The sequence below is a fragment of the Manis javanica genome, chromosome 11 (genome assembly GCF_040802235.1).
Source record: "Manis javanica isolate MJ-LG chromosome 11, MJ_LKY, whole genome shotgun sequence".
In the NCBI taxonomy this organism is placed as follows: domain Eukaryota; kingdom Metazoa; phylum Chordata; class Mammalia; order Pholidota; family Manidae; genus Manis; species Manis javanica.
The window spans coordinates 66,895,638-66,921,872 of NC_133166.1; the positions used below are offsets into that span (position 1 = coordinate 66,895,638).

The 26,235-nt window shown below is 51.3% G+C and overlaps 3 protein-coding genes across 10 annotated transcripts in view; 1 reads left to right on the forward strand and 2 right to left on the reverse strand.

The window, feature by feature from the left end:
- CSTPP1 (centriolar satellite-associated tubulin polyglutamylase complex regulator 1) overlaps positions 1 to 18,932 on the forward strand; it is a 338,012-nt gene extending 319,080 nt beyond the window's left edge. For all 4 annotated transcript variants that reach the window (XM_073216523.1, XM_073216526.1, XM_073216525.1 and 1 more), the window contains one exon: positions 18,650 to 18,932. In XM_073216523.1, coding sequence (XP_073072624.1) covers positions 18,650 to 18,917 — 268 coding nt within the window. In that variant the 3' untranslated portion in view covers positions 18,918 to 18,932. The remainder of the gene's footprint in view (positions 1 to 18,649) is intronic.
- Positions 347 to 9,621, reverse strand: ARFGAP2 (ARF GTPase activating protein 2). 2 transcript variants are annotated; one of them, XM_017679062.3, is made up of 16 exons: positions 9,468 to 9,621; positions 9,183 to 9,301; positions 8,551 to 8,623; positions 7,918 to 8,049; positions 7,750 to 7,830; positions 6,814 to 6,895; positions 6,492 to 6,548; positions 5,365 to 5,417; positions 4,756 to 4,892; positions 4,524 to 4,655; positions 3,862 to 3,990; positions 3,636 to 3,770; positions 2,524 to 2,650; positions 2,272 to 2,365; positions 2,031 to 2,149; positions 347 to 1,573 (listed from the first exon to the last, which is right to left on the reverse strand). In XM_017679062.3, the coding sequence occupies exons 1-16, from the start codon at positions 9,537 to 9,539 to the stop codon at positions 1,553 to 1,555; spliced, it is 1,563 nt and encodes a 520-aa protein (XP_017534551.1). In that variant the 5' UTR covers positions 9,540 to 9,621; the 3' UTR covers positions 347 to 1,552. The 2 variants fall into 2 exon arrangements, with proteins under 2 accessions (XP_017534551.1, XP_017534553.1); XM_017679064.3 differs by lacking the exon at positions 6,492 to 6,548.
- Positions 10,144 to 17,802, reverse strand: PACSIN3 (protein kinase C and casein kinase substrate in neurons 3). Of its 4 annotated transcripts, none has more exons than XM_017679068.3 (11): positions 17,669 to 17,802; positions 14,756 to 14,828; positions 14,415 to 14,504; positions 14,106 to 14,262; positions 13,135 to 13,370; positions 12,867 to 13,022; positions 12,123 to 12,298; positions 11,865 to 11,985; positions 11,551 to 11,687; positions 11,049 to 11,170; positions 10,144 to 10,667 (listed from the first exon to the last, which is right to left on the reverse strand). In XM_017679068.3, exons 3-11 carry the CDS (start codon positions 14,466 to 14,468, stop codon positions 10,552 to 10,554), a joined length of 1,275 nt encoding a protein of 424 aa, XP_017534557.1. In that variant the 5' UTR covers positions 14,469 to 14,504; positions 14,756 to 14,828; positions 17,669 to 17,802; the 3' UTR covers positions 10,144 to 10,551. The 4 variants fall into 4 exon arrangements, with proteins under 4 accessions (XP_017534557.1, XP_073072623.1, XP_017534554.2 ...); XM_073216522.1 differs by lacking the exon at positions 17,669 to 17,802 and adding an exon at positions 15,884 to 16,638; XM_017679065.3 differs by lacking the exon at positions 14,756 to 14,828 and having other exon boundaries at positions 17,669 to 17,786.
- Positions 18,933 to 26,235: the final 7,303 nt, after the last annotated feature.

A 26,235-nucleotide genomic window follows, 5' to 3' on the forward strand; every position in this document is an offset into this window, starting at 1 on the left:
GGCCTTTATATTTTTAAACTCCACTGAGAAACACACCCCTGCTCACCTGTCCACACCCATATAGCTCAGTGAATGAATTAAAAGGCCAACTAATACCAGCTCTTTCCTCCACATGCAACAGAGTGGTGGGGTCAAGGCTGCATCAGACCTCGCAGCAGAACAGGGCCAAGGAGCCAGGGGCCTTTGGCTTTCAGAGAAGAGACAAACTGGAAGCCCTGGAGAGAGTGCCCTCAGCTTCAGCACCAACACCCCACCCATATCGGTGGGAGCCCAGAGAGTGAGGCAAGGGTTCTGCCCTGGGCAGGGAGGTAGGATCCAGAGAGGGCACTACTTCACTCAGACCAACCACAGCCCAGGGCCCCACCAGGGCTTTATTTCACACCACTTTGTTGTAACACAAATAGTTCAGAAACAAAGTCAAGTCCCTTTGGGGGAGGGAGTGGGACAGAGTGGTCTGTGTTGCTTGGGAGCCCAAGCCTCAAACCACAGGGGTAGAGGGGGCCCAGACTGCCAGCAGGGCAGGCGATGATGGCGCTAAGGATAACACAGTGATCCCCTGCAGGCAAGGGGTTAGGCCTGCAGCTGTGTAGGTACCCCAGGCTCTCACTAGGGTGTGGTGCTGTCCAGGCTCCCTTATGACCAGGATGATGCAGAGGAAGGTTGAGCTGCAGGAGCCTGCAACTGTCCCTCATGCCCTCTGCTTCCTTGGCCAGCATTATGCTCACAGCATCCAGAGCACAGCACAGGGCAGATAAGACCCATCACAGCTACCAAGCAGGGGAGGAAGGGACAGTCTCAGGAGAGGACAGACAGAAGGTCCTGTGGCCTGCAATGCGGGGTTTGGAAGGACACCCAGACACACCAGAGGAAAGTAATCCTCCAAGTGATCACTGCAGAAAGGGGGCCATGAGACAGGAGATGATCACTCAGGCCTCCAGTCTGATCCCAAAGGAAACCTTCAGGTACCAGGTGAAGTTTCTAGCCCTTAGTGTGACCCAGATGAAGGTCTTACCCCAACCCTGCCCTCTCCTGGCACCCAGAAGAGGCCACTGGAGCAGCCTTAGCCTCCCTCCCCTATAGCAGAAATCAGTTTTTAGACCTTCCCACTGGTTCCAGAGGCTGGTGACACAACCCCCGGGTGGCCTGGAAGGATCCTGGAGCCGGCACAGAAGCCTTCCCCTTTTCACTTTCCCTACTCAGGGACAGGCTGGATGGACCCAGAACAAACCATCCTGAAGGAACTGCCTCCCCTCACTCCCAGTGTGGCAGGACAAGTGAGCAGGAGCTTTGGGGGCAGGACTGGAAGGACAATGATCTAACACAGGGGAGGAGGATGTGATCAGAGGAGAATAAAGGGCTCAGTCTACAGGCAGAGGTCAAGGACTGGTACAGGCCCATCCCCTCATCCTAGATCCTCAAAGTCCACCCCACTCACACACCACACACATAAAGTAACAACTCCCCCCAGCTCCCACAAGGCAAGCATCCCGGGGTCAGAATCGGGGGTTTTTTGCAGCTGTCAACACCCGATGCTTGCGCCACAGAGCCTGCATCAGTAGGAACCATAGCGATCCTAGGGACAAAGGAAGAAAAAACAAAGTCAGTGTGTAACCTGCGGCTGCTTCCCAGCACACACACCCTCCCCCAACACCACCTGCAGGACTAGGGTACTCGGCAGGGGGGTGCCAATCTCACCATGACAGACTTATATTTTATTGCGACCCAGGAGAGAAGTTGTGGCCAAAACCCAAGGGGGAAGTCCGGTGTGATCTCACAGAAGGTGGGGAGGGAGGAGAGTGGTACAGGTGGAAAACTTGGAGAAGATCAGTAAAGACATGGCATCATCTAAAGGAGAGGCCCAGCCTGCTACTAGCTCAAAGAAAGGAAGCTGCCCCTCCAGGAAAAGAAAATGCTCTCTTAAGGGTTGAGGGGCTACCCAGCAGCAGTGTCCAGGTGCAGTGGAGAAGGCCAACCTCTACACACCCCTCTTTAGGCCCCTCCTACCCCAGGTCAAACAGCTCTAGCCTCACCTGCAAAGAATTCATCACACCATTGGCCAGCACAGCCATCTTCCCGGCCACAGACTTGACACCCTGCTTAAACTGGGCAATGTCAGCTGTAGGTAGCACATTCCCCAGATATACACTACCTGTAAAAGCAAGGAAAAGGGTGATCTAGAGCCCTGCAGGAAGCCCTTCCCAGCCCACAGGGCTCTCCAGCTATGCTCACAGCCCTCACTTGGTGCCTATACTATACCACCGGGGCCCTTACCTGCTCTATGAGCTCCATCCATGTCGCCAAAGAGATCTGAAGAGCTGATGGCACTACTGCCTGAGAGCTGCTGTAGCCGATATCTGGCTTCATACTGTGATGAAAAAAAGGCAAGGCCTGGGTAACGTTTGGCTGATGACCCAAGAACTCATATAGGCCAAGACACCCTGGTGCTAAAGCCCAAAGCAGTGGCAGGAAGGAAGCTCTTATTTCTACCTGCTGCCTCCAGGCTCAGGATAGAAAATTACTTACCCCAGTATCCACCTCCCGTCCAAAGAACATATCAGATGAGATGGCTTTGGCTCCTGCAAATTTCTGACATGCTTCACTGGACTCGAGGCCAGAGCTCCGGCTTTCCACTTCCCTCCAGTTTGTGACTCTGAGGAGTGGATATGAGACACCTCTGACCCTTTCCGTTACTATGAGAATATAGCATTACTGTCATATTAATATTCCATTACTATCAGAGGCCAAAAAAAGCACCTCTGGCCTTCTGGGGATGCTTATCAATGCCCTACCTGGCTGGAGCTCTGAGACTCATCAGCCACCTCCCCTGGGTGAGCCCCTCACTTATCCACATTGAAACCAAGGCACAGAGAGCTCATGTCATCTCCACTAGGGAGTGTGAAAATTTAAGGTTTGGAAGGGCCTAGGCTTCTGGCCCAAACTACTGCAGCTCCATCAAGGTCCAAGACAACATAATGTCACTACTGTTGCTCTGCTCTTAGTCACAGCTGGCTTATCACTAGGGTGACCACATGTCTTGGTTTGCCTGGGTTTATACCTCCTCTTTTACTCTAAAAAGCATTCCAGTGTGAGTAAAAAGGTGTATGGTTACTCCTACCCGGCAATGATATGCAGAGACACTGGGCTGTTTTATTTCACTCCTTCCGGTGGCTCTGTGAAGTCATTACTTATGTCCCCATTTTAAAATGGATTATTGATAGATAATTTATCAAACACTACCCAAGTTAACATGGAATAAGCTTTTTTAAAAATGAGTAAGATGGCTGCCAGAGACATATAATCCTTGAAGGGTCAGGACTGAAGCCCAAAATCAGGCCCCTCCTGCCAAAGAAACAGACTTTAAGTAGAGGTGGTTACTAGGCCTTCTGTGATGATAAAGCACAGGTCAAACCAAAGCCTGATTTCTGCAGTGTCTAACCAACTAGCCACCAGTTAGATGTGGCTATTTAAATTCATTAAATTAGAATTTCAGCTCTTCAGTTGCATTAGCCACATTTTAAGGGCTCAGTAGCCATATATTTAGTGGCTACTATACCAGACACCAGACTCTGCAGATACAGAACATTTCCATCATCACAAAAAGTTCTACCAGACAATGCTGCCCTCATCCATGCCACCTTTCTGATACAGGTCGGATGCTTGAGATGGTCACTTCTGGTTCCTTCTCCTCCATCCTGTCCACACCCCAGGTGGCATCTGCATCCCAGTGGGAACCAAAGCTTTCCCCCAGGGAAAAGGGGTTGTCCTTGTACCTAGGGTACAAGGGGAAAAGGGAAACAGAGTGGCTCAGAAAGGCTGATGAGGAAAATGGTGGACAAGTCTTTGACCCAACAACAATCTTACTTTGGGGGTCCAGAGGCAAAAGTACCAACATCTTCAAACAAGTCCAGCTGTGAGCGGGAAGATTTTGCACTCACTGGGGTTTCCTGCTCAATCACCTGCATCTCAGACAGAACGGAGTGGGAGACCGAGCTGTGAAGAAAAGCAGAGCCAGGGAATGAGAGCAGTGATGAACATTAGTGTCACCACAAAAGAGAAGATGCCCAGCTGCTGGCATAAACTGGGTTCTCCTTCACCAGGCACCAACCTCCCAGAGCTCCTTCCCTCAACCTGTGCACAGGGCCAGGCCACTCAGCAGGAGTGCTGGGAACTGGCTGAACTGGAGAGCACACCTTCAGCTGTCACACATCATCCTTTTTTTTCCTCAAAAGTAGGCTTTCCCTGGCAAATGACTGTTTGCCTGTTTTAATTTTAATAATAATGTACACCGAGACAGTACTCTCTGCCCTAAAAACTCAGACTTGCTACACCATATGCCATATCCTTCACATAACACACAAAAAAGAAAAATGTCCCAGAACTAGGGAGAAGAGTCTAAGAGCATCAAAAGATGAGTTCTTAATTATCCCAACTTTTTTTTTTAATCAAGGAAGTATTTCAAAATACAGAGCAGTGCCCAGGAGAGTAAGAGCATTTCTCTGACCCGCCCTGGAGCTGAGCCTCACCTTCGTGATATCAAGCCCATGCCCAAACGCTCTGCCTGCTCGCTCTTCTTTCCTTTCAGATTCTGTAGTTTCTTCTCCTCCTTCCTACAGTCAATCTGGAGCTCCTGGTAAGCCAGACGCATGGAGATAACCCTTGAAGGGAACAAACGTGTCAGAGGCTGGCACTCATCCTGACCTTCCCACCTGACTACCCCACCCCACATGAGCCAGGGCTCCTCTGGCAAATACTCACATGGACTCCTCAGCCTGCTTCTTGGCATCAGCCATCTGCTGTTCACGGAGTTTTTCTGCCACCTGAGCCTGCCGCTCAATCTCACTGAAGCTCTGGCTGCTAACTTTCTGGGCCCCTAGGCCTTTCTTCATACCCAGCTGGAAAGAAAAACATGTGATGGGGGCCTTGCCAACCACAATGTCCTCCATTACCTCCCGGGCATGGGTACTGCAGCCACACCCTCAATTTGGAATCAGGAAAAGGGTTCCTTCTTAAAGTCTAGGGTAAAAAGAGGAACCTAGTTAGCACGGTTGAGAGGGAGAACAGTGGTTTTGCTGGGGCTGGGCATGAGCTGGCTCACATAACCCTAGAAGAGGTCTCAAGGCCTAAGGACAGCAGCTAATGCTGACTGGGCCCAGTATGTGCCAAGTATCCAAGATGCACTACCTTACTGACTTCTCTCAGAAGCCCCCTGAAGACAGTCATCTCGACAGCCCTTTCACAGATAAGGTTCAAAAGTTAAGTACCTTTACCGAAATCATATAGCCACAAAGTGGTAGGGTCAAGGAGTGAACCCAGGCAATCTAACTCTAGCTCCTAACCACTCTATTACTGGCCCTCCCCACTTACCCCTTTCTTAGCTGCTGCTGGCTTCTTCTTGCCAATGAGGGAGGTTTTCAGTTCTGTGTGAGAAGGTAGGACATAAGCAAAGAAAAGGGAGAACAGAGGCAGCAGTTCAGTCCACACCATGCAGCTTCCCGGAAAGGACAGCTTCCAACAGGGGAAGGCAAACCTGCCATCCCCAGTTCCAAACAAGAGCATCAGCCAGGCCAGGCCAAAGAAGGACAAGTTTAAAGAAGGTTGCTGGCTCCCCGCAGAAAGAGATAAGAACCTAGCACTGAAGCATCAGTGACAGTCAAAATCCCTGAACCAAAATGAGGACTGCTAGGCGGGGGCAGACGCCAAACACTAGCCTCCTCAGCTCCTACAGCAGGAAGACGGTGTACCAGGGGTCAGGCTCCCCAAGCAGCTGTCGGTTACCTCTGGCAGGAAGGACCCCTTTAAGTGACAGACACACAGACCCTGGAAAGAGACAGACTTATGGCTAACAAGGGGCCCACCCAGAGCCTCCATACAGCTCCTGAGGCCAGAGGCCAAAGTTATTCCCAAAGGCCTCTACAGCGACTCACTTTAGATCAAGTCATGCCAGTCTTCTCCTGGACTCAGTTTGACAATCATTCTGCTGGCCTCTTGCCCCAACCCCAAGGGTCAACAGAACAAACTGAGGTCAGCAAGTGTTCACTCCATTCACTCTGAACCAAGTCTAAAGGACACTAAGGAAAGAGTACAAATGAGCTGAAAGGCCAGGAACTGGGTAAGAAAGAACAATGTCACCTCCAGCCACAGCAGCTCAGAGCTGTCCCTCCATCCCATGAAATGGACCTGACAGGCCAATCCTGCCTCAGACCCCAGGGTCAGGTACCAGTCTCATGCTAGCCTCCCGACACTCTAACTAGATCCAGCCCCACAACCAGAAGAAGCCCCCAGGCCTTGCTAATCAGCCCACCAAGGTTTGATTCAAAGAGCCTTGCAGTCAGTGTTGCAGTCACAAATTCAATCCTACCCCCACTCCAGAGAGGTCAGAAGCTCAGTCTCCTGGGGCCTCAGTCCACATGAGCAAGCAGCAGCAGATCTGAAAAGAGCCTCGCGGTTCACCCTCCCCTAGTCACCCTACACCTGCCAGGTGGCATACTGACCCAGTATGGCTTTGGGTGAAGTGCCAAGAAGGTCTATGTTGGGGCCATGCTTTGACTCTGTGGATGCAATGGTGGAATTTAGGTGTAAGGCTCAAAGCTCCCTGTGACCCCCCCCCTTAAGAGCAATGATGAGACAAGAGTAAGGGGCACTGGCTTTTCTAACCTTGCTGAGGCCACTAAAAGATAAAAGTTGAAATGAATCCCAACACACCCAGAAACACAGAAGACCTCTTACTCCTATTCCCTTGGCCCAGTGTCCCCATCCTAAACCCAAGTCCTCTGCCAGGACCAGGGCACTTGGTTGGAATTTGGGTGAACTCACGTGCCAGGCCACTGCTCTCTGCAGATGGGGCTGGCTGCTGGATCTCTGCTGGGTTGGTGGTTGGTGCGTTCCAGGCAGGGGGCTAAAAAAAAAAGGCCAGATCACAGAAACCTTGATGAGCTACTCCTGCCAGCAAGAAGTACCAAGAGCCTGTAAGTACCTTGTGAGTCCAAGGCCCTATCCCAAGCCCATGAGGAAATGAGACTGGAGGTTAGTGAGTGAAATTATAGTTGCTATTCATCAGGGAAGAATGAAGCAGGAAACTAGAGCCACCTCCACCCCCCACCCCATTATTTACTTAGAGCCAGAGCCCATTCCCCTAATATCATAACTAACTACTACTGTCCACTTACCATGTGCCAGGCACAAGTCTAAGGACTTTTCACATATAAATGCATTTAATTATCACAATCAACCCCATGAGGTACATACATCTTCATCTTAGAGACTGAATGAAGTTTTGACAGGTCAGGTGACTTAGGTACTACCCTAGAAATGCTGAGTAAAGGAGCAGGTATTCACACTGAGAGAATCTGACTTCAGCACCCAGTGCCAGCAGAAGGGAACCCTCCTCCCAGTGGTTAGTTGCTAGAATGGATTTTTTTTCATTGTCCCCAATGCCTTTCTTGTAGGGGAAGAATCCAGGAAGAGTGGTCTAGGGCTCCTGACAACTCTTGAGCCTTCAAGAATATTCTCCTCCTCCCTGTTACCCCAGTTTAAAAAGATCCATTCAGAGGGCTACATTGTACCCCTACTAATGGGAGGATTAAACACCTGGGCCTACCCAGTGGTGAGCCCCAAACATTCCTTCTCTGAGGAATGAGGTATCACACTAAGGCTAAAGAACTCCAAGCTCATGATCACACAAGGTCTTGGCCTTGTAAGTAAACCACCTGTCAAGAACAATCGTGAGAAACATCCCTTGTAAACACTCACTTGTGTGTGTTCCATGAAGAAATCAGAGTCCTTCTTCTCTGGGGAGTGACTGGAAACACTACTCATACTGTCTATCCAAAGCTAAAAGGGAGAAGACACCCTTGAAACATAGGGCTCTGTATATTTCCACTCACCCCACTACCCCAACCCCAGGGAACAGGCACTTACATTGGTGCCATGCCTAGCAAGGGCTGCACTCCCCAACTGCCGGATCTTTACCCGGTACATCTGGGCAGCTCGGCTATTATATTTGGTGTTTGCATCACTGGCTGTGCATCCATGTTGGCGAAAGAAAACTGTCTGGAGAGCAAAGAAGAGGAGAACCTGCTATAGGTGACTCTCTCCTAAGCAAAAGAAGCACCTCCTTATAAAAGCTCAGTAATTAATCATATAGAATGATACACTCTATTGAAACCACCAGCTTTTCATAGAGGTACAGTTCTTTAGAAATTCCTGCAAAAAACACAAGCCTCCCATCCTCTAAGATGACTGATTGAAGCCCAGTCCTCACTCAACTGTGCCTGAGGAAGCATGCCATACCCACTCTCCACGCCCACAGGACCTGGACTGTGAAGACCCCCAATTCCCTCAGTCTTTCTCCAAGAAAGTTGTCCAATTTAGTTCAAATCTGAAGCCCCTCTGAGAAGGGTGACCTATTTCCAAGTTTAGAGAATAGTGTACAGTGTTCTTATAGACCAGAAATCCTCTAAAAGGAGAAATTAAGAGATCCTCCTAGAAAGTCACTGTAGAGTTAGTACCCACACAAAATAATGGGGTCGGGAGGGGTGGTAAGAAGTTTACCGCATTGGCATTCCCGCCGATCTGCATACACCTCAGCTGTAACCAGTTCCAGTGGGAATCCAACTCTGTGGACCTGCGTGCAAGGGCTGTGTGTCACACCAGCAGATACCAGAAGACGCTTCCCTGGCAGACCCACTCTCGACATTTGGCCTTGGGCTGCAGTAGGCCCAATTAATCAGCTACTGCTCTATTTCCTGTGCATGAAAGTTTTGCTCTTCATTCATCTAGTCAAAAGAGTACTTATTTTCCAGATGCAAAAGGAGGTCGACACCTCAGGCACTCAAGCTTGGGTTTGACTTTCTCCTTACGAATGGCCACAGTCTCACCTCAGACACACTCGACCACTATTACCAGTAAAATAACAAGGTCAATGCAGCTAACGTTTCCCCGAAACTAACGCTCGGAGTCTCCGTTTGAACGCCAGGAAAGAAAGAAGTTTTGACCCAGACGGCTCAAACTGCCTGAGGGGCCCACACAGGCGGTTCCCTCCCGTGGGAGGCTACCGGTACCCAAGCCGGGAGGTTTCTGAACACCGATTCAGGGCGGTCTGAGTCGGGGCAGCCACTCTCCCTTGGTCAGCACACATCCACGGCCGGCCAGGTAGAAGCACAGGAGGGGCAATAAGATCCCACCTGATGAAGCTGAGATGGACGCCGAGGGAGCGGTGCACTCCGGAGCAGTCAATGCACAAGAAAACGCCGTACGTGATGCTGGCCCAACTCGGATTCTTGGCGCCACAGTCGAAGCAGGCCTGGGAGGAAGTGATGAGCTAATGGTCAGGGGCCAGGAGTGGAGGCTGGGCGCTGACACCCCAAGAAAACACTCCACGTCCGCCCCTGTTCCTCCCTCACACCCCAAGGAAACCTAGAGTTCCCCCTCGGACAACGCCCGACACCGCGCGCCTCCGGCTCATCCACCTTGTTCGTCGGAATTGCGCGAAGTCTCTTAAAAATAGTCTGGATTTCGGTCTTGCCCGGCTCCGCAGCCATTTTCTCTCCTTCCCAGACACCAGCGCGACCGAAGGGTGCTGCCAAGGGCCAATCCGCGGCCCGGAAGGCTGGGTTACCGCGGCGGCCCGCCCAGTCCCCGGTCAGCCGAGGGGTGGGTGATTTGTCTCCATCTGGACCAATGAGCGGCTGGCAGGCCTGGAGCCCAGTTGACAGAAGCCGTGTCTACCACGGTCGCACTAATCCACGCAGCGCCTCGCAGGGGCCAATCCGCAGCCAGAGCTTAGCGACGGCTCGCCGGCTGGCCCAAACCTCGCTGGGAGAGTTTGCTGGAGCCACCTCCCAGAAGGCGTGGGCTGTAAGCCAAGGGACCTGGGCCTGGAACCCAGTTAGAAGAGGCATGGCTCAGGCAGAAGGATGTCAAGGTCAGCAAGCCTCTCCACACCAGACCCTGAATACAGCCGTTTCCACCCCTAGTTAGGGTCCTGAAGTTCCAGAACAGGTACCAAGCTGGCAAACCTTTGCCCAAGCCCCGCCCCCATAACATGTCTGATGCCTGAGGACCTCCACTCAGTGCCTCTCTCCAGAAGCCCCCTGCAGCCTGGCAAGGGTGGAGTATCAAAAAAGATGCACACAAGCCTGACAGTGCTTTTTTCCCCAAGTTTAATACACACTAGAACAAGCCACACAAGAGACTGACGTTAGCCCAGAACTACACTCACCCCCAAGCCCACCCCCAGGAACCCCAAAACACCGACTGGGAACTGGGTCCACTGCTCTGGAGAGACCCCACTCTTGGGGATGCCCAGACACCCCTGAGCTCTTCGGTCACCTCCTGACCTCCCCATCATCCCCTCACCCTAGACTCAGTTGCCCCTTCCCTACCCGTCTCTTCCTGGATGCACCCCTCTGCCCATCCAAGGACTTCCTCCCTACTTAAAAGGACAGGGGCAGCAGGGGCACTATGGTTCAGGGCCTTCAGGTCCAGCTGTCCAGGAGAAGCTGGGCTCTGACTCAGGATGAAGAAACGTTGCAGAAGGGGTGTCAGATTATGTCAGGCCCCCACACACTCCACGTAATTGGCAGGGTACAGGCCAATTTGGCCACTCTGCAACTGGCCTTGGCACCAGCCCTGCTCATCCTCATCACTCATCTTCAGCAGCTCCTCCCCTGGAGGGGAAAAGGGATTAGTCACTGCCAACTGTCCTGGCCCAGCCCTGTTCCTGTAGTTGGATCAAGCCAAGGACAGAGGGGGAGGGAGTAGTTCAAGAACCCAGTTAGAAGAGGCATGGCTCAGGCAGAAGGATGTCAAGGTCAGCAAGCCTCTCCACACCAGACCCTGAATACAGCTATCAGCCCCAGCTTGTGAGGAAGGTGAGGGTTTGGAGGAGATACCCTGATCCTTGGGGTCTGGAGGCAGAGCAGCCTTAAGTGTCAGGCCTTGAGAAATGAGTGTCTGGCTTCCTCTTTCTACACCCTTGCTCAGGCTAGTAAAGGGGGTGGGGAAAGGGCTGAAGCCTGCAAAGGAACAGGAAAGGGGTCCCAGGGTACCTGCTCGGAAGCTCAGCTCATCGGCTTCCTGGCCAGCATAGTCGTAGAGTGCCCGCACCCGTACCCCACTGGTAGCCTTCCAGGGACTCTCCTCATCCGACCACTCCTCACCCTGCCCACTGCTAGAGAGGGAAGGCAGAAGGAGGCAGGCTCAGGGCACAAGGAACACCTTGAGCAAGAGTGCCTACAACTCAGGGACAAGGGCCCACCCCCTGGAAGAACCCTGGGAGAGGCAGGTGGGGAAAAACTGGAAGACTGTAATTTCTGCCACACGTGCCTGTAAGCTCAGTGCACTCCTGGCACACAGAGCTGCTATGAGCAGTAGATGAAAGAGAATGTGGGAAAACTGGCATCATTGCAACTACTGAGTCCTAAGGTAGTCTGGCACCAATTTTCAACCCACTTCAGGCATGAAGGGAATGAAGGGAAGGAGACAGAGGGAAGGCAGGCAGGGCAGGAGGCAGAGCTGTTTCCTTCCCACAGCCAGGCTCCTGGCTCTCACCCTGGGGACCCCACGGGCTGGGGTGGAGGTGCAGCGCCATCTCTTGTGGGCACGATGCTGGTCAGAGTAACCTCATCAGGGTCCCAGCCACCCTTCTCCTTCTGGCTGATTGTCCTCTGTATGTCCAAGGACCACTCCTATGGAGACAGTGCTTAGGGTCAGCCTGGGCTTCAGTCTATGGTGGCAACCAGGGCCATCCAGACCACTTTCACCTACTTCACCCCAAGCCCAAGCCTCCCTCCTGAGGTGTAGGCTGAGCTCAGACCAACCTACCCCACCTCTTGGAACCTTGCCCCAGCAAGCCTAGAACACACCTCGAACTGTGGCCAGTTCATGGCCATGCCTGGCCCATGGGTGCCACGCCACCAGCGCAGGTCCTCTTCATCACTGGCTGCCTCAATGGCCTGATGCAAGTCTCGGTGGAGTTCAAGGAACCTGTAGCCAAAGGTGCAGCCCTCAGATTACCAAGCCCTGGCCCCTGAACCCCACAATCTCATTCAGCCTGGCCAGAAGCAGGGGGTGAAGGAGACAAAGCATCACCCAGATTGCCACACCCACCCCGCAGGTCATACTTCTCATTGCTGGAGAGGTCAAGGTGCTGATGTAAAGTGAGCAGCATATCCTTGAAGAAGAGAAGCCGCTGGCGTTCAGTGGCCTGGCAGGTCTCGAAGGCCTGCTCCATGTCCTCCATGTAGCGTGGGGTGTAGCGATGCAGCTCTGCCAGCATCTGCTCATACTGGGTTTTCATCTAGGTGGGAGAGGACGGGGGCTGGTGAAAGGAAGACCTTCTTCTACTCAGGACTCCACTAGGATTTCCTGAGCACCTGTCATGGGCATCTAGACCCTGGATTAGGTACCACGGGCAATGTGTCCCAAGACCCAGCTCCTGCCCTCTACGACTGCAGCAGCCTAACAAGGGAGGTGAAATTTGGGGACCAGCTTTATGAGTCTGGAATGAGCAGATACCAAGAGTGAGACAGAGAAAGTGAGATGGGGCCAATCTACAGGGAGGGGTGGAAAAAATCAGACAAGCTTTCATGGAGGAGGTGGGCACTGAGCAGCAGCACCTCAGAGGACAGGGAGAATGTGGGTATGCAGAGCTGGCAACCTGACAACTTGTCCTAGGTGGCACACTGTGAAAGGAAAAGAGCTGGAAGGTGTTCATCCCACTACCTAAAATGGCACCATTTCTGTCCCTGAGGAAAGCATCTTTTCTCCAGTTCCTCCTTTAAATGATAATCTAGAGAGGGTGGCAGATGTGAATAAGAGCAGTAAAAGTGCTGGGACCTGAAGGCCTTCTGGAAGCCCTGAGCTACCTTCTCGGCCTCCTTGGTGCAGCGCTCCATCCGCTCTTGCAGCTTACGCAGCTGCTCCTGGGAGACTGCACTGTCTGCTTTCGCGTGACTCTCCCGAGTCTGAGCTGTCTTCTCCTCCTTCCGGGTTGTGTGGTAGCTCTTCTTGGAAGCCTCAACCTGGCATACACGGGGAGCACTCTGAATCCTGTGTGCCATGACCCAGTCCCCTCTAGTCCTGGGCACACCCAGGAAGTGGCATGCTTCTGATGCCCATCCATCCCAGGCTCACCTCCTTCAGCCTCTTTAGCCAGGGCTTCTGGGCCTTGCGGAAGCCTTCCTCAGCAGCCCGGCTCTCCCGGAAGCCACCCAGCACAGGTCTGTGGAAGGCTCCCCGCTGCCAGGTGCGCACACGCTCACTGTCCTGCCCCTGCAGCTTCTCCCGCACCTCCAGGTGCAGCGTGCTCAGTCGCTCAGCTGCTGTGAAGAAGGCGTGCCAGGCCTTCTCCAGCGTGCCATACTGGGGGCCTGTGGGGAGGGATGGGGCTTGGGTCAGGCAATGGTCAATGCTGGAATCAATCCTACCCCCCACTCCTTGGCTGCTGCTCCAGGTGTCAGGCACACAGGAGGAGGCACTGATGAACAACATCAGCTAATATTTACAGAACACTTACTCTGTGCTTGACATACAAGATCTCACTGAATCCTGCCTCATCCACCACAGTGAAGACAATGTCACAATCAACTTTAACGGTGAAAAGACAACAGCCCAGAGAAGCAAAGTTAAATGCCCAAAGCATTACAGCTACAAGTGGAGTTGAGATTCAAACCCAGGTCTGTGGCATAAAGCACTACACTCTAGTGCCTCAGAGAGAAGAATCTGTCCATCCTGGAAGAAGGCAGCTTGTTAGGGTAGAAAGATCCCAAGCTCCTGAGACAGAGGGCCTGGATTCAAGCTTCAGCTCTTCCTAGCTATGTGACTTCAGGCAAGACACTTAGCCACGCTGACCTTCTGAATTGTCCTCTAGAAAATGGTCAGAACGACTGTCTCTATCGTAGGGTTGTTAGGAATATCAAAATAACTCATGACCATGAGTTTACTTTGTAAACTCTGTAAGAGCACAACTGTGAGAATAACTGAGACAATCTTCCCTCTTTAAAGGGAAGGCAGATGTGGAAGCCTCAATCTTTCCACAAGAGGCGCAAAAAGAAGCTGTCCTGCCCGGTCTCCCTGCTTCCTCCTAGGCCCAAGCACTGGTTCACCTTTCTCCACAACGCCTCTCCACTTGCGGGCCCATTCAGCCAGCTGCTGGGCATAGGTCTTCTCGATGCGGGCACGCTCCTGGAAGCAGCTGATCAGGTCCCCGCACAACCGATGCCCATCCTCCACCCGCTGCACCGTCCACCTGTAGTTGCCAGCCTAGGGTATATACAGGATGGGCAGTGTCATCGGGGAGAGACCCGCTCAAGATCTGGGGCTCACAGCTAGGCTCCTCTGGACAGGTAGCTGGGTCCAGAGAGGTGTAGGAATTTTGGTGCCTTCCCCGCCAAACCTGGAACCCAGACGCTCACCTCCCAGAAACTGCCCTCTAGGGCCTTCCCTCCAGCGTCTTCCTCTGGAGCCATGGTGTCCCCGCAGCACAAAATGGTGGCAGATTGGGGCTGTGGAGGGCAGAGGGGTAAGCAGGGAAGCCACACATATGCTTTTGGGGATAGGAAAAGCCACTCTCTTCTCCCTGGGCTTTGCCTCTACTGCCATCCCCACCACCCAAGGAGCTGCCAGAGCTAGGACTTAGCAGACGGGAGTCTGGAAGTACCCAGGAGGGGCTGGGACAGGAGCCGGGACAGCAGTTTCAAAGCTCCTTCTCTTGCCCCAGGTCTGCCCTTCCCACCCTTCACCCCACTCCATGTACCTGGGGCCTAGAAATTACTTCAGGAGCCTGTGTGTCCAACTCTCAAAGCTGTCGCTGTGATTCTGCCTTGATGCTAACAGGACCAAAGCAGGGGGTGAGAATGGGGACCTATAGTGTCCAGGGCAGTGCCCTGCTCCCCTGATATAGCAACTGCTGTCAGAAGCACAAGATTCCAGCCAGGAGAATGCCAGGCGAGTCACACGATCCAGCCAGGGATTATACAGCAGGCTGGAGTGGGCGGGCAGAAGGCCCCACTCCCCTGACTACAGATGACAGAGGAGGATGTCTACCCAAGCCAGAGCCCTGTTGCCTTCTTGCCTTTCCTTGAACAAGGTGGCACTTTCCCAGGCCAAGTCAGAGGGTGCGCAGCCATACCCCCAGCAGCCATAAGCTGCTGGGGGTATGGCTGTCCTCTTCTAAGGGAGGGCATTTTACTGTCCTCTTCTAAGGAAGCCTTAGCTCCCTCCTAAGATGGAAGTTCCACCTCCCGGTCTGCTTCTGTGCCATGCCTGGTGTAAGACTCAAACCAAGCAATGAACAAAAAATGTCAGGGGCCCAACAGTCACAAGGGACAGTATTCCTATTCCATGGCATCCACGAAGGTCCCACAGGGCTCTGCAGGTAATAAGTAACTCAGTCCTGTCCTCAAAAAGCCAAGTCTGGGACAGCATTGGGGAGTCAGACAGGTGATCAACCAGATATAAGAGTTTCTCCAGAATTGTAGAAAAGGGCAAGGCCGATTCCAACTCCAGAACCACCAGCCCAGAGACTAGCTGATACCCTGCCTCTGGGCAGGGTATCAGCTGTCCTCAGTACCAACTCAAGCCCAGTAGACACACCAGGCCCAGGAGGATGAGTGCGTGCCCGTTGCCTCCAAAGCAGGGCTCTACAACAATATTCCCATCAGTTTACTCCAAACTGATGAACTCCTAACCATCCTTCAAAACTCAAATTAAGGCATTTTCTCCATATTCCTCCATCCCCAACCCCAAAGCCCCTTGTGACCCTTCAGGCAGAGTATACATTCCACTGGGTATGACTGACAGGGCAGGATGTGTCCCCAGTCATTGGTAGAGACTTCCATGGGGCAGTGCAATTAGCAGTTGAATGAAAAAAAATGACATTCACCTGATGACCAGAAAACCCACTGGCTAGAGCAGCTGTGAGAAAGCTTGAGTGGGCTTCCACCCTTCTGCTAAGAAGAGGGTGGGCTCAGGCCTGCCATGGAGGTGCAGGTGCCTGGGCATAGAGCAGAAGAGGGGCAGAGCAGCTGGCCCCACCAGGGTCCTCAGGGTTTCACCTGGCTTCCTCTTGAGTCTGTCTGCCCAGAAAGGACTTGCCAACCCGATGGGGAGAAATAGAGCAGCAGCTGTAAATCATAGAGCCTTCAGATCTGTCCCAGTCAAGAATCCAGGGGCCTTGGCCTCCTGCCTGCTCCAGCCTCCAGACTCCTGGGAGAGCTGCCCCCCACCATTCCCTCTCTCTGGCCCAGAACAGAGCAAGCTGTGTGTGAAGGCTGGCACTGCTCCCTCTGGCGTCCCAGAGCAAACACAAACCCAAGCCCCAGGCACAGCCAGGTCCCACAGCCTCAGATTCATCTAACTGTGGGGGTAGGCCTTGTGCCTTAGCTCCTGCTGAGGAAGGCCAGCACCCTGTGCCTCCTGAGCTCAGCAGAGACTCAAATTAGTCACCAGAACACACTCTGCCATGGCCAAGAGCTCAGCAAGCAAATTATGGATGCTTCCCAGCCCAGGAGCCAGCACCCAGGGGTTGGGAGAAGTCTGCTGGCACTTGGCAGGGTCTCTTCATAGCTGCCTGGGCCAAGGCAGGGAATCCTGAGGTTCAGGGAAGAACCCACTCTCCCTACCTAAGGCCAGTAGCTATCCCAGCCACCTGCCCATCCCCAGACCAGCTACCACCCTTTCCAGCAGCTGGGGTCAGGAGGGAGCACGGCCATTCCTGCCCTGCCCATCCTCTGTCCTGAGTCACCAGTTGAGCCCAATAGCTTCTTCTCCCAGCAGCCATTCCAGTTGCTGGCAGCCTGAGGATTTCAAGGCACAGGAGAGGGTGGTCGACTGCTCCAGGGAAGGGTACCTAGGCTGGCTCGGCTAGAACCAGCAGCCAGAGCGGCTGGGAGGCTGGGGGAGGGGTGACGCGGGCAAAGGGAGGAGGCAGGGCCAGGGAGGGGCCTAACAAAGGGGCACTTCTGGAAACCCGACCTGCTCCTGCAGTGCCTGCGCCCCAATGACGCACGCCAAACCCAGAGCCTACACGCCAAACCTCGGAGCCCAGGGGCTGCCCTCTCTGGCCTCAACTCTTATGGACCGCGCCCTTTGGCCCCTCTTGCCAGCCCCGCACTGCACAACTCGGAGCCCACGCGGAGCGGCCCAGCCAGGCCTAACCATGGAGGCTCTAGGAATTCTTGGTCAAACTTGTTGAACTTGGTCGGCGTGGGTGGGGCCAGCCGATCACCGCTGAGGGGGCTGGGGGGGTGCACCCTGCCTGGGTCGGTCCAGAGGTGGCCTCCAGATGGTGGTCCGGGGCAGTGGCTCCAGGTATTGGGGTTCAATGCTGAGGGCGAAGGGTCGCCGGGGAGTGAGGCCTCTCTTGGGGCCCCAGGGTGGCTTGGGGCTTCTGGGGGACCCCAGGAGATGTGTGGTCGTCCAGCCCCGAAGCCCCCCTCTCCCCGGCCGGCCTGGGGAGTTGCGACGCGCGCCACGCCTATGAGACACCCCCTCGGCTTGGCGGCAGCTCTTCCCGTCCTTGTGCAGAGATTGGGTGGCCGGGGGCTCTCGGGGGGGTGGGGGGGGAGTAGGTCCCATTGCAAACTTCAGGAGCTGAAGAGGAGACGGCGGGCTCGAGTTGCAGCTCCCGCCGCCGTCTCCCCGCGGTTCCCGCCTGGGCAGCACTCACCGCGTTTCTCCGTGGGCGCCTCGCCGGGTGGGGTTCGGGCCGCATTCCCGCCCGAGTCCTGCCTCTCCCGGGTCGCGACCGCCGCCTCCCAGAGCACGCCGGATCCTCCCCCGGGAAGCCCGGCCCCCGGACCCGCCCTCTCTTCGCCGCAGCTGCCCCAACCCCACCAGCCAGCGTCCGGGGCGCGGGGGCTGTAGGCATCCTGGCACCCAGCGGTTCCCCAGCAGAGGGCCTTGGGGTCTCGTTTCCAGCAAGAGCAGCGCCTGGGCGGACTCCCCAGGGTGGCGCCGCGCCGCTATACAGAGTCAGATTTCGACTTTGCCCTCCCTGGCCTTTACAGAGTCTGTAAGACTGGTGGAAGTGGGACGGGATTGGCCTGGGGGCCTGCACGGCCACCACTTGGAGGGAGGCCAGGGGGCTACACTACCTTTTTTTTTTTTACCCGAGCACAGCTTTCTTAGAAGTTAGCTCCGGCAAGGCTCACAACCGTCCCTTTGTAAGCATTAAGATTCCCATTGTAGAGATATGGAAACTGAGGCTCAGAGGCCTTCAGCAGCTTGCATAGATCTGACGTCAGGGAGGACTTGGAGTCCAAAGCCGTGCCCTCTCTGTGCACAGCCCTGCTTGCCAATTTCGGGGCCCACTCTGAGGCAGACTAGCGGTGGCGAGAGGTGGGGAGGATGAGCCCCTCCCCCTCCTTGTTCTCATTCCCATATTTTGTATCACGAATCATTCTTAAATCCCTTCTCCCCTCTACCCCTTTTTCAGTCACCAGCCTTGGTAGATTTTACCAGATGTCACCCCACCCCACATCTTAATAAATCTCTGCTTCCTCACCCCCTTACCCTCCACCCCGGGATTTTTCGGAGCCTGCCCGTTTGTTATTTATATCCATCCACTGGAGCGGTCCAAGAATGTTCCGAGGCTGACCTAATCGCCACCTGCTCTGGATCCTCTCCTCTCCCGCTCTCTCCTGGGCAGGGTGACCCAGAGGCTGAGCCCTCCGCCCAGCAGGCGAGAGGGAGCGCGGGGCGGCGGAGTCCGACGACCGCAGCGCTCAGAGGATCCAGACCGCGCAAATTCGCTCGGGGTTGGAGAGCCCCAAGCGCGCGCTGGGAGGAGTGCGACCCCAGGGGACAGAGCCGCGCTCTGGGAAGCCAAGGGCCAAGCAGTTCTTTCTCCAGGACTTACTCTTCGTCCCCACCCCTTATCGCTACCCTGCCACCCACCCACCCACCCCATTCCCTGAGGAGTGTATGTGTGAGTGGACTTTTAAATAGCAAAATTATGTTTCTAAATCCCGGAGGAATCACTGGCGCATTCTTTATGAAGATAAATACGCTCATAAAATGGAAAAGGAGGCCTGAAGACAATGAATGGGGATAATTACAGGTGGTATGTTAGCTGCTGAAGGCTGACTTGCTCCGCAGTGTCCTAGTGGGAGGGTAAAACCGCCTGAAGACGCGTTTGGCAAATCAGACCTGAGTAGTGGATTCTGGCTGTGGCGCTCACAGGGTGTAGTATCCAGCAGAATGTGGCTTCTGAAACCAGTTTCAACACCCACTCTTTTGGGGCTTAGACTAGTACCTTTCCTCCATATCTCTGCTTCTACCTCTATGAAATATGACAGGTGACAGGGCTGACCTCCCCAACTGGACCATGTGCCCCAACTAATTAGTGATTGTATAACAACTGCAAATGAGACCAGGGGTAATATCTAATGACAGCTATAGTGTTTGTATTATTTTGAATCATTTAACATCCCACCTAGTGCCTGAGGGCATTCAGGCACCCAGACAGAAAGTGCAAAAACACAAGGATGAAATTAATTAGAGGAGTCACCTATTAAAACCCTGTTATATATAAAAGGCTGAAAGCCAAGCTCGGGGATCCAGGGAAGCCAGGCTGTAGAGAGACTCAGATAACAGAGCTGTTCCTCAGACCACAAGGAGAAGGGGATGCTGAGTGGAAAACATCTGGCTTCCCTTGGGTTGGAATCTGGAAGCAGAAATGTTGCAGCTGATTTTAATTGCCCCTAAGGTACTGTAGGGAGGGAAAATCAACCAACCAACCAGAACATACAAAGCTGCTTCAGAGGTGAAAGGGGACAGAGCTGCCCTTGGCAAGCCAGCCATTTGCTAGGACTGCCCCCAGGGCTCAGGGCCCCTACACACTCACACGGCTCCATCAGTACAGTACCCAACTTGAACAGAGTTCAAGAAGAGATGCCTGAGGTCAGAGGGCTGGATAGACAAAAAGAGAGAGGCAGCTTGGCTCGGGGCACCAGGTGGCAGACTGGTCCAAAGCCCAAGCTCACAACACAGACTCACTCACCTTGAGCTTCTGGAATGTCCTAACCACTGTGCCTTCATATGTTTATTTATTTACTCATTAATTCATCCAGTCAAGAAAACATTTTGATTTTTGTTCTATGTTAAGCCCTGTGCTAGGTATTGGGAATACAAAAATAAATAAGAGCCCTAAGTGTACAATAATGATACAATGTGGATGCAAAGTTCTACAGGAAAACAAGCAGAAGAGACCCCCCCTTTCACCAGGTGATGACACTTATTTGGTCTGATTGATGAGCAGGGATGAGTCATGTGGAGAGGCATTCCAGGCGAGAGCAACAGGGTATGCCAAACCCCAGAGGTGTTAGCATAGGACTTGGTGACCCAGCAATTCCACTTTTTGCTCTCTACCCTTGACAAACACATGTACCAGTCAGAAAAGGGTACAAGGATGTTTGCATAAGTATTGTTTGCAATAAGGGAAAGCTGGAGACAATTGTCCATCAAGAGGCTGCTTGCTAGCCAGTGGATCACCAAGGTGAACAGGCCAGACAGCGCCCAGAGGCCTAGCCCAGGGACTCCCTCCAGGGGCAGGATGGTCAGAACCCAGGCTCTGCCACTCAGAGTGGCCCACTGACCAAGTCAGCCTGGCTGTATTATCCTGTGCATACAACCAGAGATTTGGAAATAATAAAACACCAAAGTACAGGGGAAAAAAAAAGGCTGAATAACCTAAAGTTTATTCATGCTGTGGATTGCTCCACAATAATAAAGCACAAGGTAGACATGTGATCTTTTATGAAGACCTCCAAAACACTGTTGAATTAAGAAAGTAAAATGCAGAGCACAAAATATTCAGAGAGAATATATACCAAACTGATTTTGGTGGTTATCTCTAGGGAGAGGCCTAGAATTGGTAAAGGAGATTTTTGTAACATTAGAACATTAACAATGAGAACTATTATGTGTAAATTGTATCATTAAAATAGTTTCTTTAGCAGCTAAAGTCTAAAACAGTGCTTTCCAAATAGCATTTCTGCAGTGATGGAAATGTTCTAGAGCTGCTCTGTCTAGTACAGTAGCCACTAGCCGCATATGGCTCTTGAGCACTTGAAACCTAGCAAGTGAGACTGAAGGAAGTGAATTTATTTAAGTTAACTTAAATTTTAAAGCCACATGTGACTAGTTGTAACCATATTGGACAGGCCTGGTCTAGAATATCTATAATATGAGTTCAGAATTGGGTGGAGGCAGACAATAGATAAGGCTAGAAAGATGGGTTGGGATTGCATGGGGGATTTGAAAGGTGGCCTAAAGAGTTTGGACTTTATCCTGTAAGCAGGGGGAAGTACGAATAGGAGTGACTAGATCAAATTTAGCCTTTTAAAAGATAAAACTCTGGCAGCCCTGGGGAGGGTAGATTAGAGCAGGCAGAAGGCTACAAACAGGATTTGTTTCCCCAGAAGCCTGCCATGGCCTCTAGACATTGCCCCAGCATTCCTGACCCGCAGCTGAGTAAAGTATTCTGATTCAACAACTACATTTTTAAGATCTCAGGCAACCCCAAAGTGGAAAAACTGGTCCAAGTTATTGAGAGGGTTAACCTCAGTGGTGGAGGCTGGTTCTGGGTTAAAACTGCAGGAAGAACAGCAAATGGATGGCATTAGAGTGAAAATGCAAAGCAGGTTTCAGAGTGGGGCCTACAGAGAAAGCTGTTCCGGGGTCAGGATTGCCAGGGGCAGATTCTTTGGTTGGCTCTGTGGAGTTCCCCTTGGGTAATCCCACTTAGGGAGGCTGAGGAAGGCTGCCCTGGTTCATTTGCACCCTTCCCTGAAGCCCACCAGGGGCCTTTTCACTGGTGAAAGAGTTCCAGTGGAGGAGCTGCTAGTTTAGCTGCCTTTCAAGGCACACCTACTGTGCCAAATGCCATGATGGGTGCTTGGTCCACAATTCCTTATTTCATGGAGTTTTCCACTAAAATCAAATAGGCCTGATGATAATAAGTTATGACAAGTGTTTTAAAGAAACAAAAAGTACAGTGCTATGAGAGAATAATAGGGGAAGAACAACTTCAATACAGGGAGGGTTAGAGAAGACCCTCAGGAATTTTAAGCTTCTCAACTCCAAAAGGCCCAAAACATCCAAAAGACAAATAGAGTTTGCTTAGTGAAGAAGGAACCTAGGAGAAAGCATTCCAGGTGGAAAGGCTGATGGGTACAAAGGCCCTGAAATGGCAGCTTGACCTGGGAAAGAGGAGTAGAGAGGGTAGGTGTGGTAGATGAGAGGTTGAGAGGGCCAGAGTGAGGTAAGCCAGGGTGGGCCACACCCGGACACTGCAAGCTTTGTTTTATCCTGAGTGTGGAATTTAAGCAGAAGAGAGACCTGAATGTCTTCCTGCATATTGTGTGAGGAATGGATTACAGCAAACTGTAGCCCAGAAGGCCCACAAGCTAATAATGAGCTTTACTTTTTTAAATAGTTGAAAAGAATCAAAAGAATGATAGTTTGCGGTATATGAAGGTTACAAGGAATTCAAGTTTCAGTATCCATACATAAAGTTTTACTGGAACACAGCCGTGCTCATTTGTTTACAAATTGCGGCTGCTTTTGCACACTAGTGTCAAAGCTGCATGTTAAGCGGAGATTATATAGCCTGCAAAGCCTAAAATATTCTCTATCAAGCCCTTTTCACAAAAGCTTTGCCACCCTGGATTAGAAGAAGACTGATTAGGAGGTCACTGCAGTCCTCCAGGTGCAAGATGATAAGGGATTGTTCTAGGGTGGCAGCCATGGAGGTGCTCAGTGCAAGGACTGAAGCAGCATTTGGGGGAAGGAATCAGTAGAACTTGCTGATGAGTTAAAAGTGGACGGCAGGAAGTACATTTCAAAATGATTCCCAGCCTGTTATCTGGGATTGGATTTTGGAGTAGGACATTAGTGGGCACTAGGCAAAATCTGAATAAACTTTATAAATTAAATGACTCTGTTTTAGTGCTAACTTCCCCTTTGTAATCATTGTATTGTGGTTATGTATGATGTTACATTTGGGGAATTAGGGAAGCACATGTTAATTCTTTGTAACCTTTTTGCCATCTTTGTAACTCTGAAGTTATTTCAAAATGGAAAGTTTAAAAATAAAGCAAAGTAAAGATAACTCCTAGGTATTTGCTTGAGTATCTACATAGGAGTGCTATTTACTGAGATGGAAGAAAATGGGAAAGAGCCAGGAGAAGAATGGAAGATCAAGACTTCACTTTTGGACATGTTAGGTTTTAAATGCCGATGGGATGGCCTAGTGGATATACCAAGAAGGTAGGGCCAGGCACTGTTATGGGCATCACTGGTGAGTAATGAGAGGGAGGCCCAGGGGAGGGTTTAGACACCATGCAGCTCAACCTCGGAATGGGAGCTCTGTGCCAGAGGTGAGGTGGACTGGGGTGGGGAGTAGGGGGCACCGTGGGACCAAAAATTCACCTAGTGTCTGATATAGCCGGCATTCTGCTCAGCATTTTGTCCCTTGAGCCTCAGGCCAGTTGCAACCTACAGGATTTATTCTTAACCAGTTTACAAAGGAGGAAACAGACTCAGAGAGGCAGAGACTGGATATATTAGATTCCTAGGGCTGCTGTAACAAATTACTATGGGTGGCTTCAAACAACAACAATTTCTTCTCTTACAGTTCTGGAGACTAAAATCCAAAATCAAAGTGTTGGCAGGACCACACTCCCTCCCCAGGCTCTGGGGGAGAATCTTTCCTTGCTGTTCTCCTGGCTTCCAGGGCTGCCAACCATCTGGCAGTCTTGGGCATCCTTTGGTGTATAACAGTATCCCCCATTCTCTGCCTCTGTTTTCACATCATTTTCTCTTGTGTGTGTCTTTTCACAACTGTGCCTTCTCTCCCTCTGCCTCCCTCTTATACGGACAATTACCCCTGGACATAAAGCCTATTGGAGAATTCTGGATGATCTTCTCATCTTAAAATCCTTAAGTGCAAAGATTGTCTTTCTAAATAAGTAACATGCACAGGTTCTGGGAATTATATATATCTTCTCAGGGACAACCATTCAACCCACCACACCAGGCTAGAGGAAGGCTCAGCTGTTAGTCTTGTAAATCTAGTAAAATACTTCTTAAAACTTAAAAAGCAGGCTGCCTTCCAGGTTTTCTTCATCCCGTCTCACCAATGTGCCCCTTTGCAGAATAGAATAGCAGCTTCAATTTGCCAACACAAATACAGCTTGGTTTTCTAGATTGCCTACAATTATGATGAAATTCTGGGGGCTTATGACAGAGGGATAGTTGAGCACAAAGGGAAATGTCTGCAAGGATACCTATTCAGAGTCTGGAGTGTTGGGGAGGATGTGTGTGGACTTCTACCAAGACCTCCCCCGACCAACCAGGCTATTGGCTTCACCAGTAAGAACCACAGCTACCCAGGCAGCTCACTGCCTTCCTCTACAGGGAGAGACTTAGCTGCACTTCCTTGGGACAGTTTTTTGTCACATGCTTCTGGAGTTACAATGTCACAGGGACAGGAGCCAAGGCAGGGCAGTGGAGAGGAGAGTGGAAAGAGGAGAGTGGAAAGGGATGTAAATGTAGTTACCTGGTACCACTAGCGTGTGACTCATCCACTCATAGGGAACTGGCTTTCCTCTAATACATGGAGAATAATTTTTCTTTCTGCCACTTGGGATTTCTGCAGTCCTTGGAAGAGACCTCTGGCATCAGAAGAGTGAGTAGAAGGCACTACCAGAACTTGAACCCCAGGTTTCTGAGTCTCTGGTTCACACTCTTTCCATGATGGCTACCTAACTGGTGAGAACTTGAAAAGAGAACTGGTGGAAACTACAAAGAGTTTCTTCACTGCCTTTATCAGACCTTATCAGTAAATAACATACTGTTGGGAGATTATCTAACAACTTCTATTTGTAGAACGCTTCACAGTTTGCAAAGCACTTTCACATATATTATTTCAGCACCATGGCAATTACCCTGTAAATCTGGCTGCCTAGAGAAGCTTCCTGGCATCCTGCACCTGTGGTATTTCATGACAGAACATTGATTTAGTGTGTGGTTGGTGCCTTATCCCCCAAGAAAAGACAGAAAGTGTGTTTTTTGCCATTTACACAGTTTTCTTACACTTCTAAAGCTACTTACAATTGTGTTCTTGAAAATGGATGCAATCCACAGAGGGTAGGAGTCATGTCTTTGTTTAGCATTATTGTGCATTTATTCATATTTGGGCATCTAAATATGTATTGGAGATTCCAAGCAACAAGAACTCTGGATGCTGTATTCAGTCTGTTTCCAATCCTTGGAGGAATTTAAATTTCAGTTCCCTGCAAGCTCTGCAGAATCCCTGAAGCTGTCCTTTGCAAACCACTGGATGTAGTAACTGTGTGTGAGAAGTCTGCACTCACCATCCACATGGATTATGGATGCTTTTGCAGACTCAGCAGAGCATTTAGATCTACAGCCAGCTGGATAAGAATCAGAGTCTGTATCGCCTGCACCAGGAAAATTATTCCTACTGGATGGAAATTTCCCACAGGGAGGCTGAGTTGGAAACAGTCACTGGTTTCTGTTACTTTAACAGCAAGTCACAGGATCACAGATTATATTTATTTATTTTTCTGACTTATTTGTTTGTTTTTAAATCTTGGTATCATTAATCTACAATTACATGAACGACATTATGTTTACTAGGCTCCCCCCTTCACAAAGTCCCCCCTACATACCCCATCATAGTCACTGTCCATCAGTGTAGTAAGATGCTGTAAAATCACTACTTGTCTTCTCTGTGTTGCATGCCCTCCCCGTGCCCCCACACACACTATACATGCTAATCATAATGCTCTCTTTCTTTTTCCCCGCCCTTATCCCTCCCTTCCAACCCATCCTCCCCAGTCCCTTTCCCTTTGGTAACTGTTAGTCCATTCTTGGGTTCTGTGATTCTGCTGCTGTTTTGTTCCTTCACTTTTCCTTTGTTCTTATACTCCACATATGAGTGAAATCATTTGGTACTTGTCTTTCTCCACCTGGCTTATTTCACTGAGCATAATACCCTCTAGCTCCATCCAAGTTGTTGCAAATGGTAGGATCTGTTTTTTTCTTATGGCTCAGTAATATTCCATTGTGTATATGTACCACATCTTCTTTATCCATTCATCTGATGCACATTTAGGTTGCTTCCATATCTTGGCTATTGTAAATAGTGCTGCAATAAACATAGGGGTGCATCTGTCTTTTTCAAACTTGAGTGCTGCATTCTTAGGG

What these genes read in the sequence shown, in the direction of transcription:
- ARFGAP2 (XM_017679062.3), bottom strand. Translation starts at nt 9,539, where the DNA reads ATGGCTGCGGAGCCGGGCAAGACCGAAATCCAGACTATTTTTAAGAGA. An exon ending in TCGGCGGGAATGCCAATGCG is followed by an intron (nt 8,050 to 8,550) that starts GTAAACTTCTTA and finishes TTTGCTCTCCAG; the next exon opens with ACAGTTTTCTTTCGCCAACA. An exon ending in ATCCGACCTGTATCAGAAAG is followed by an intron (nt 2,651 to 3,635) that starts GTGGCATGGATG and finishes TCCACTCCTCAG; the next exon opens with AGTCACAAACTGGAGGGAAG.
- PACSIN3 (XM_017679065.3), bottom strand. Translation starts at nt 17,713, where the DNA reads ATGCGGCCCGAACCCCACCCGGCGAGGCGCCCACGGAGAAACGCG. An exon ending in GCACCAAGGAGGCCGAGAAG is followed by an intron (nt 12,299 to 12,866) that starts GTAGCTCAGGGC and finishes TCTCCCACCTAG; the next exon opens with ATGAAAACCCAGTATGAGCA. An exon ending in TGAGCTGAGCTTCCGAGCAG is followed by an intron (nt 10,668 to 11,048) that starts GTACCCTGGGAC and finishes TTTCCCCTCCAG; the next exon opens with GGGAGGAGCTGCTGAAGATG.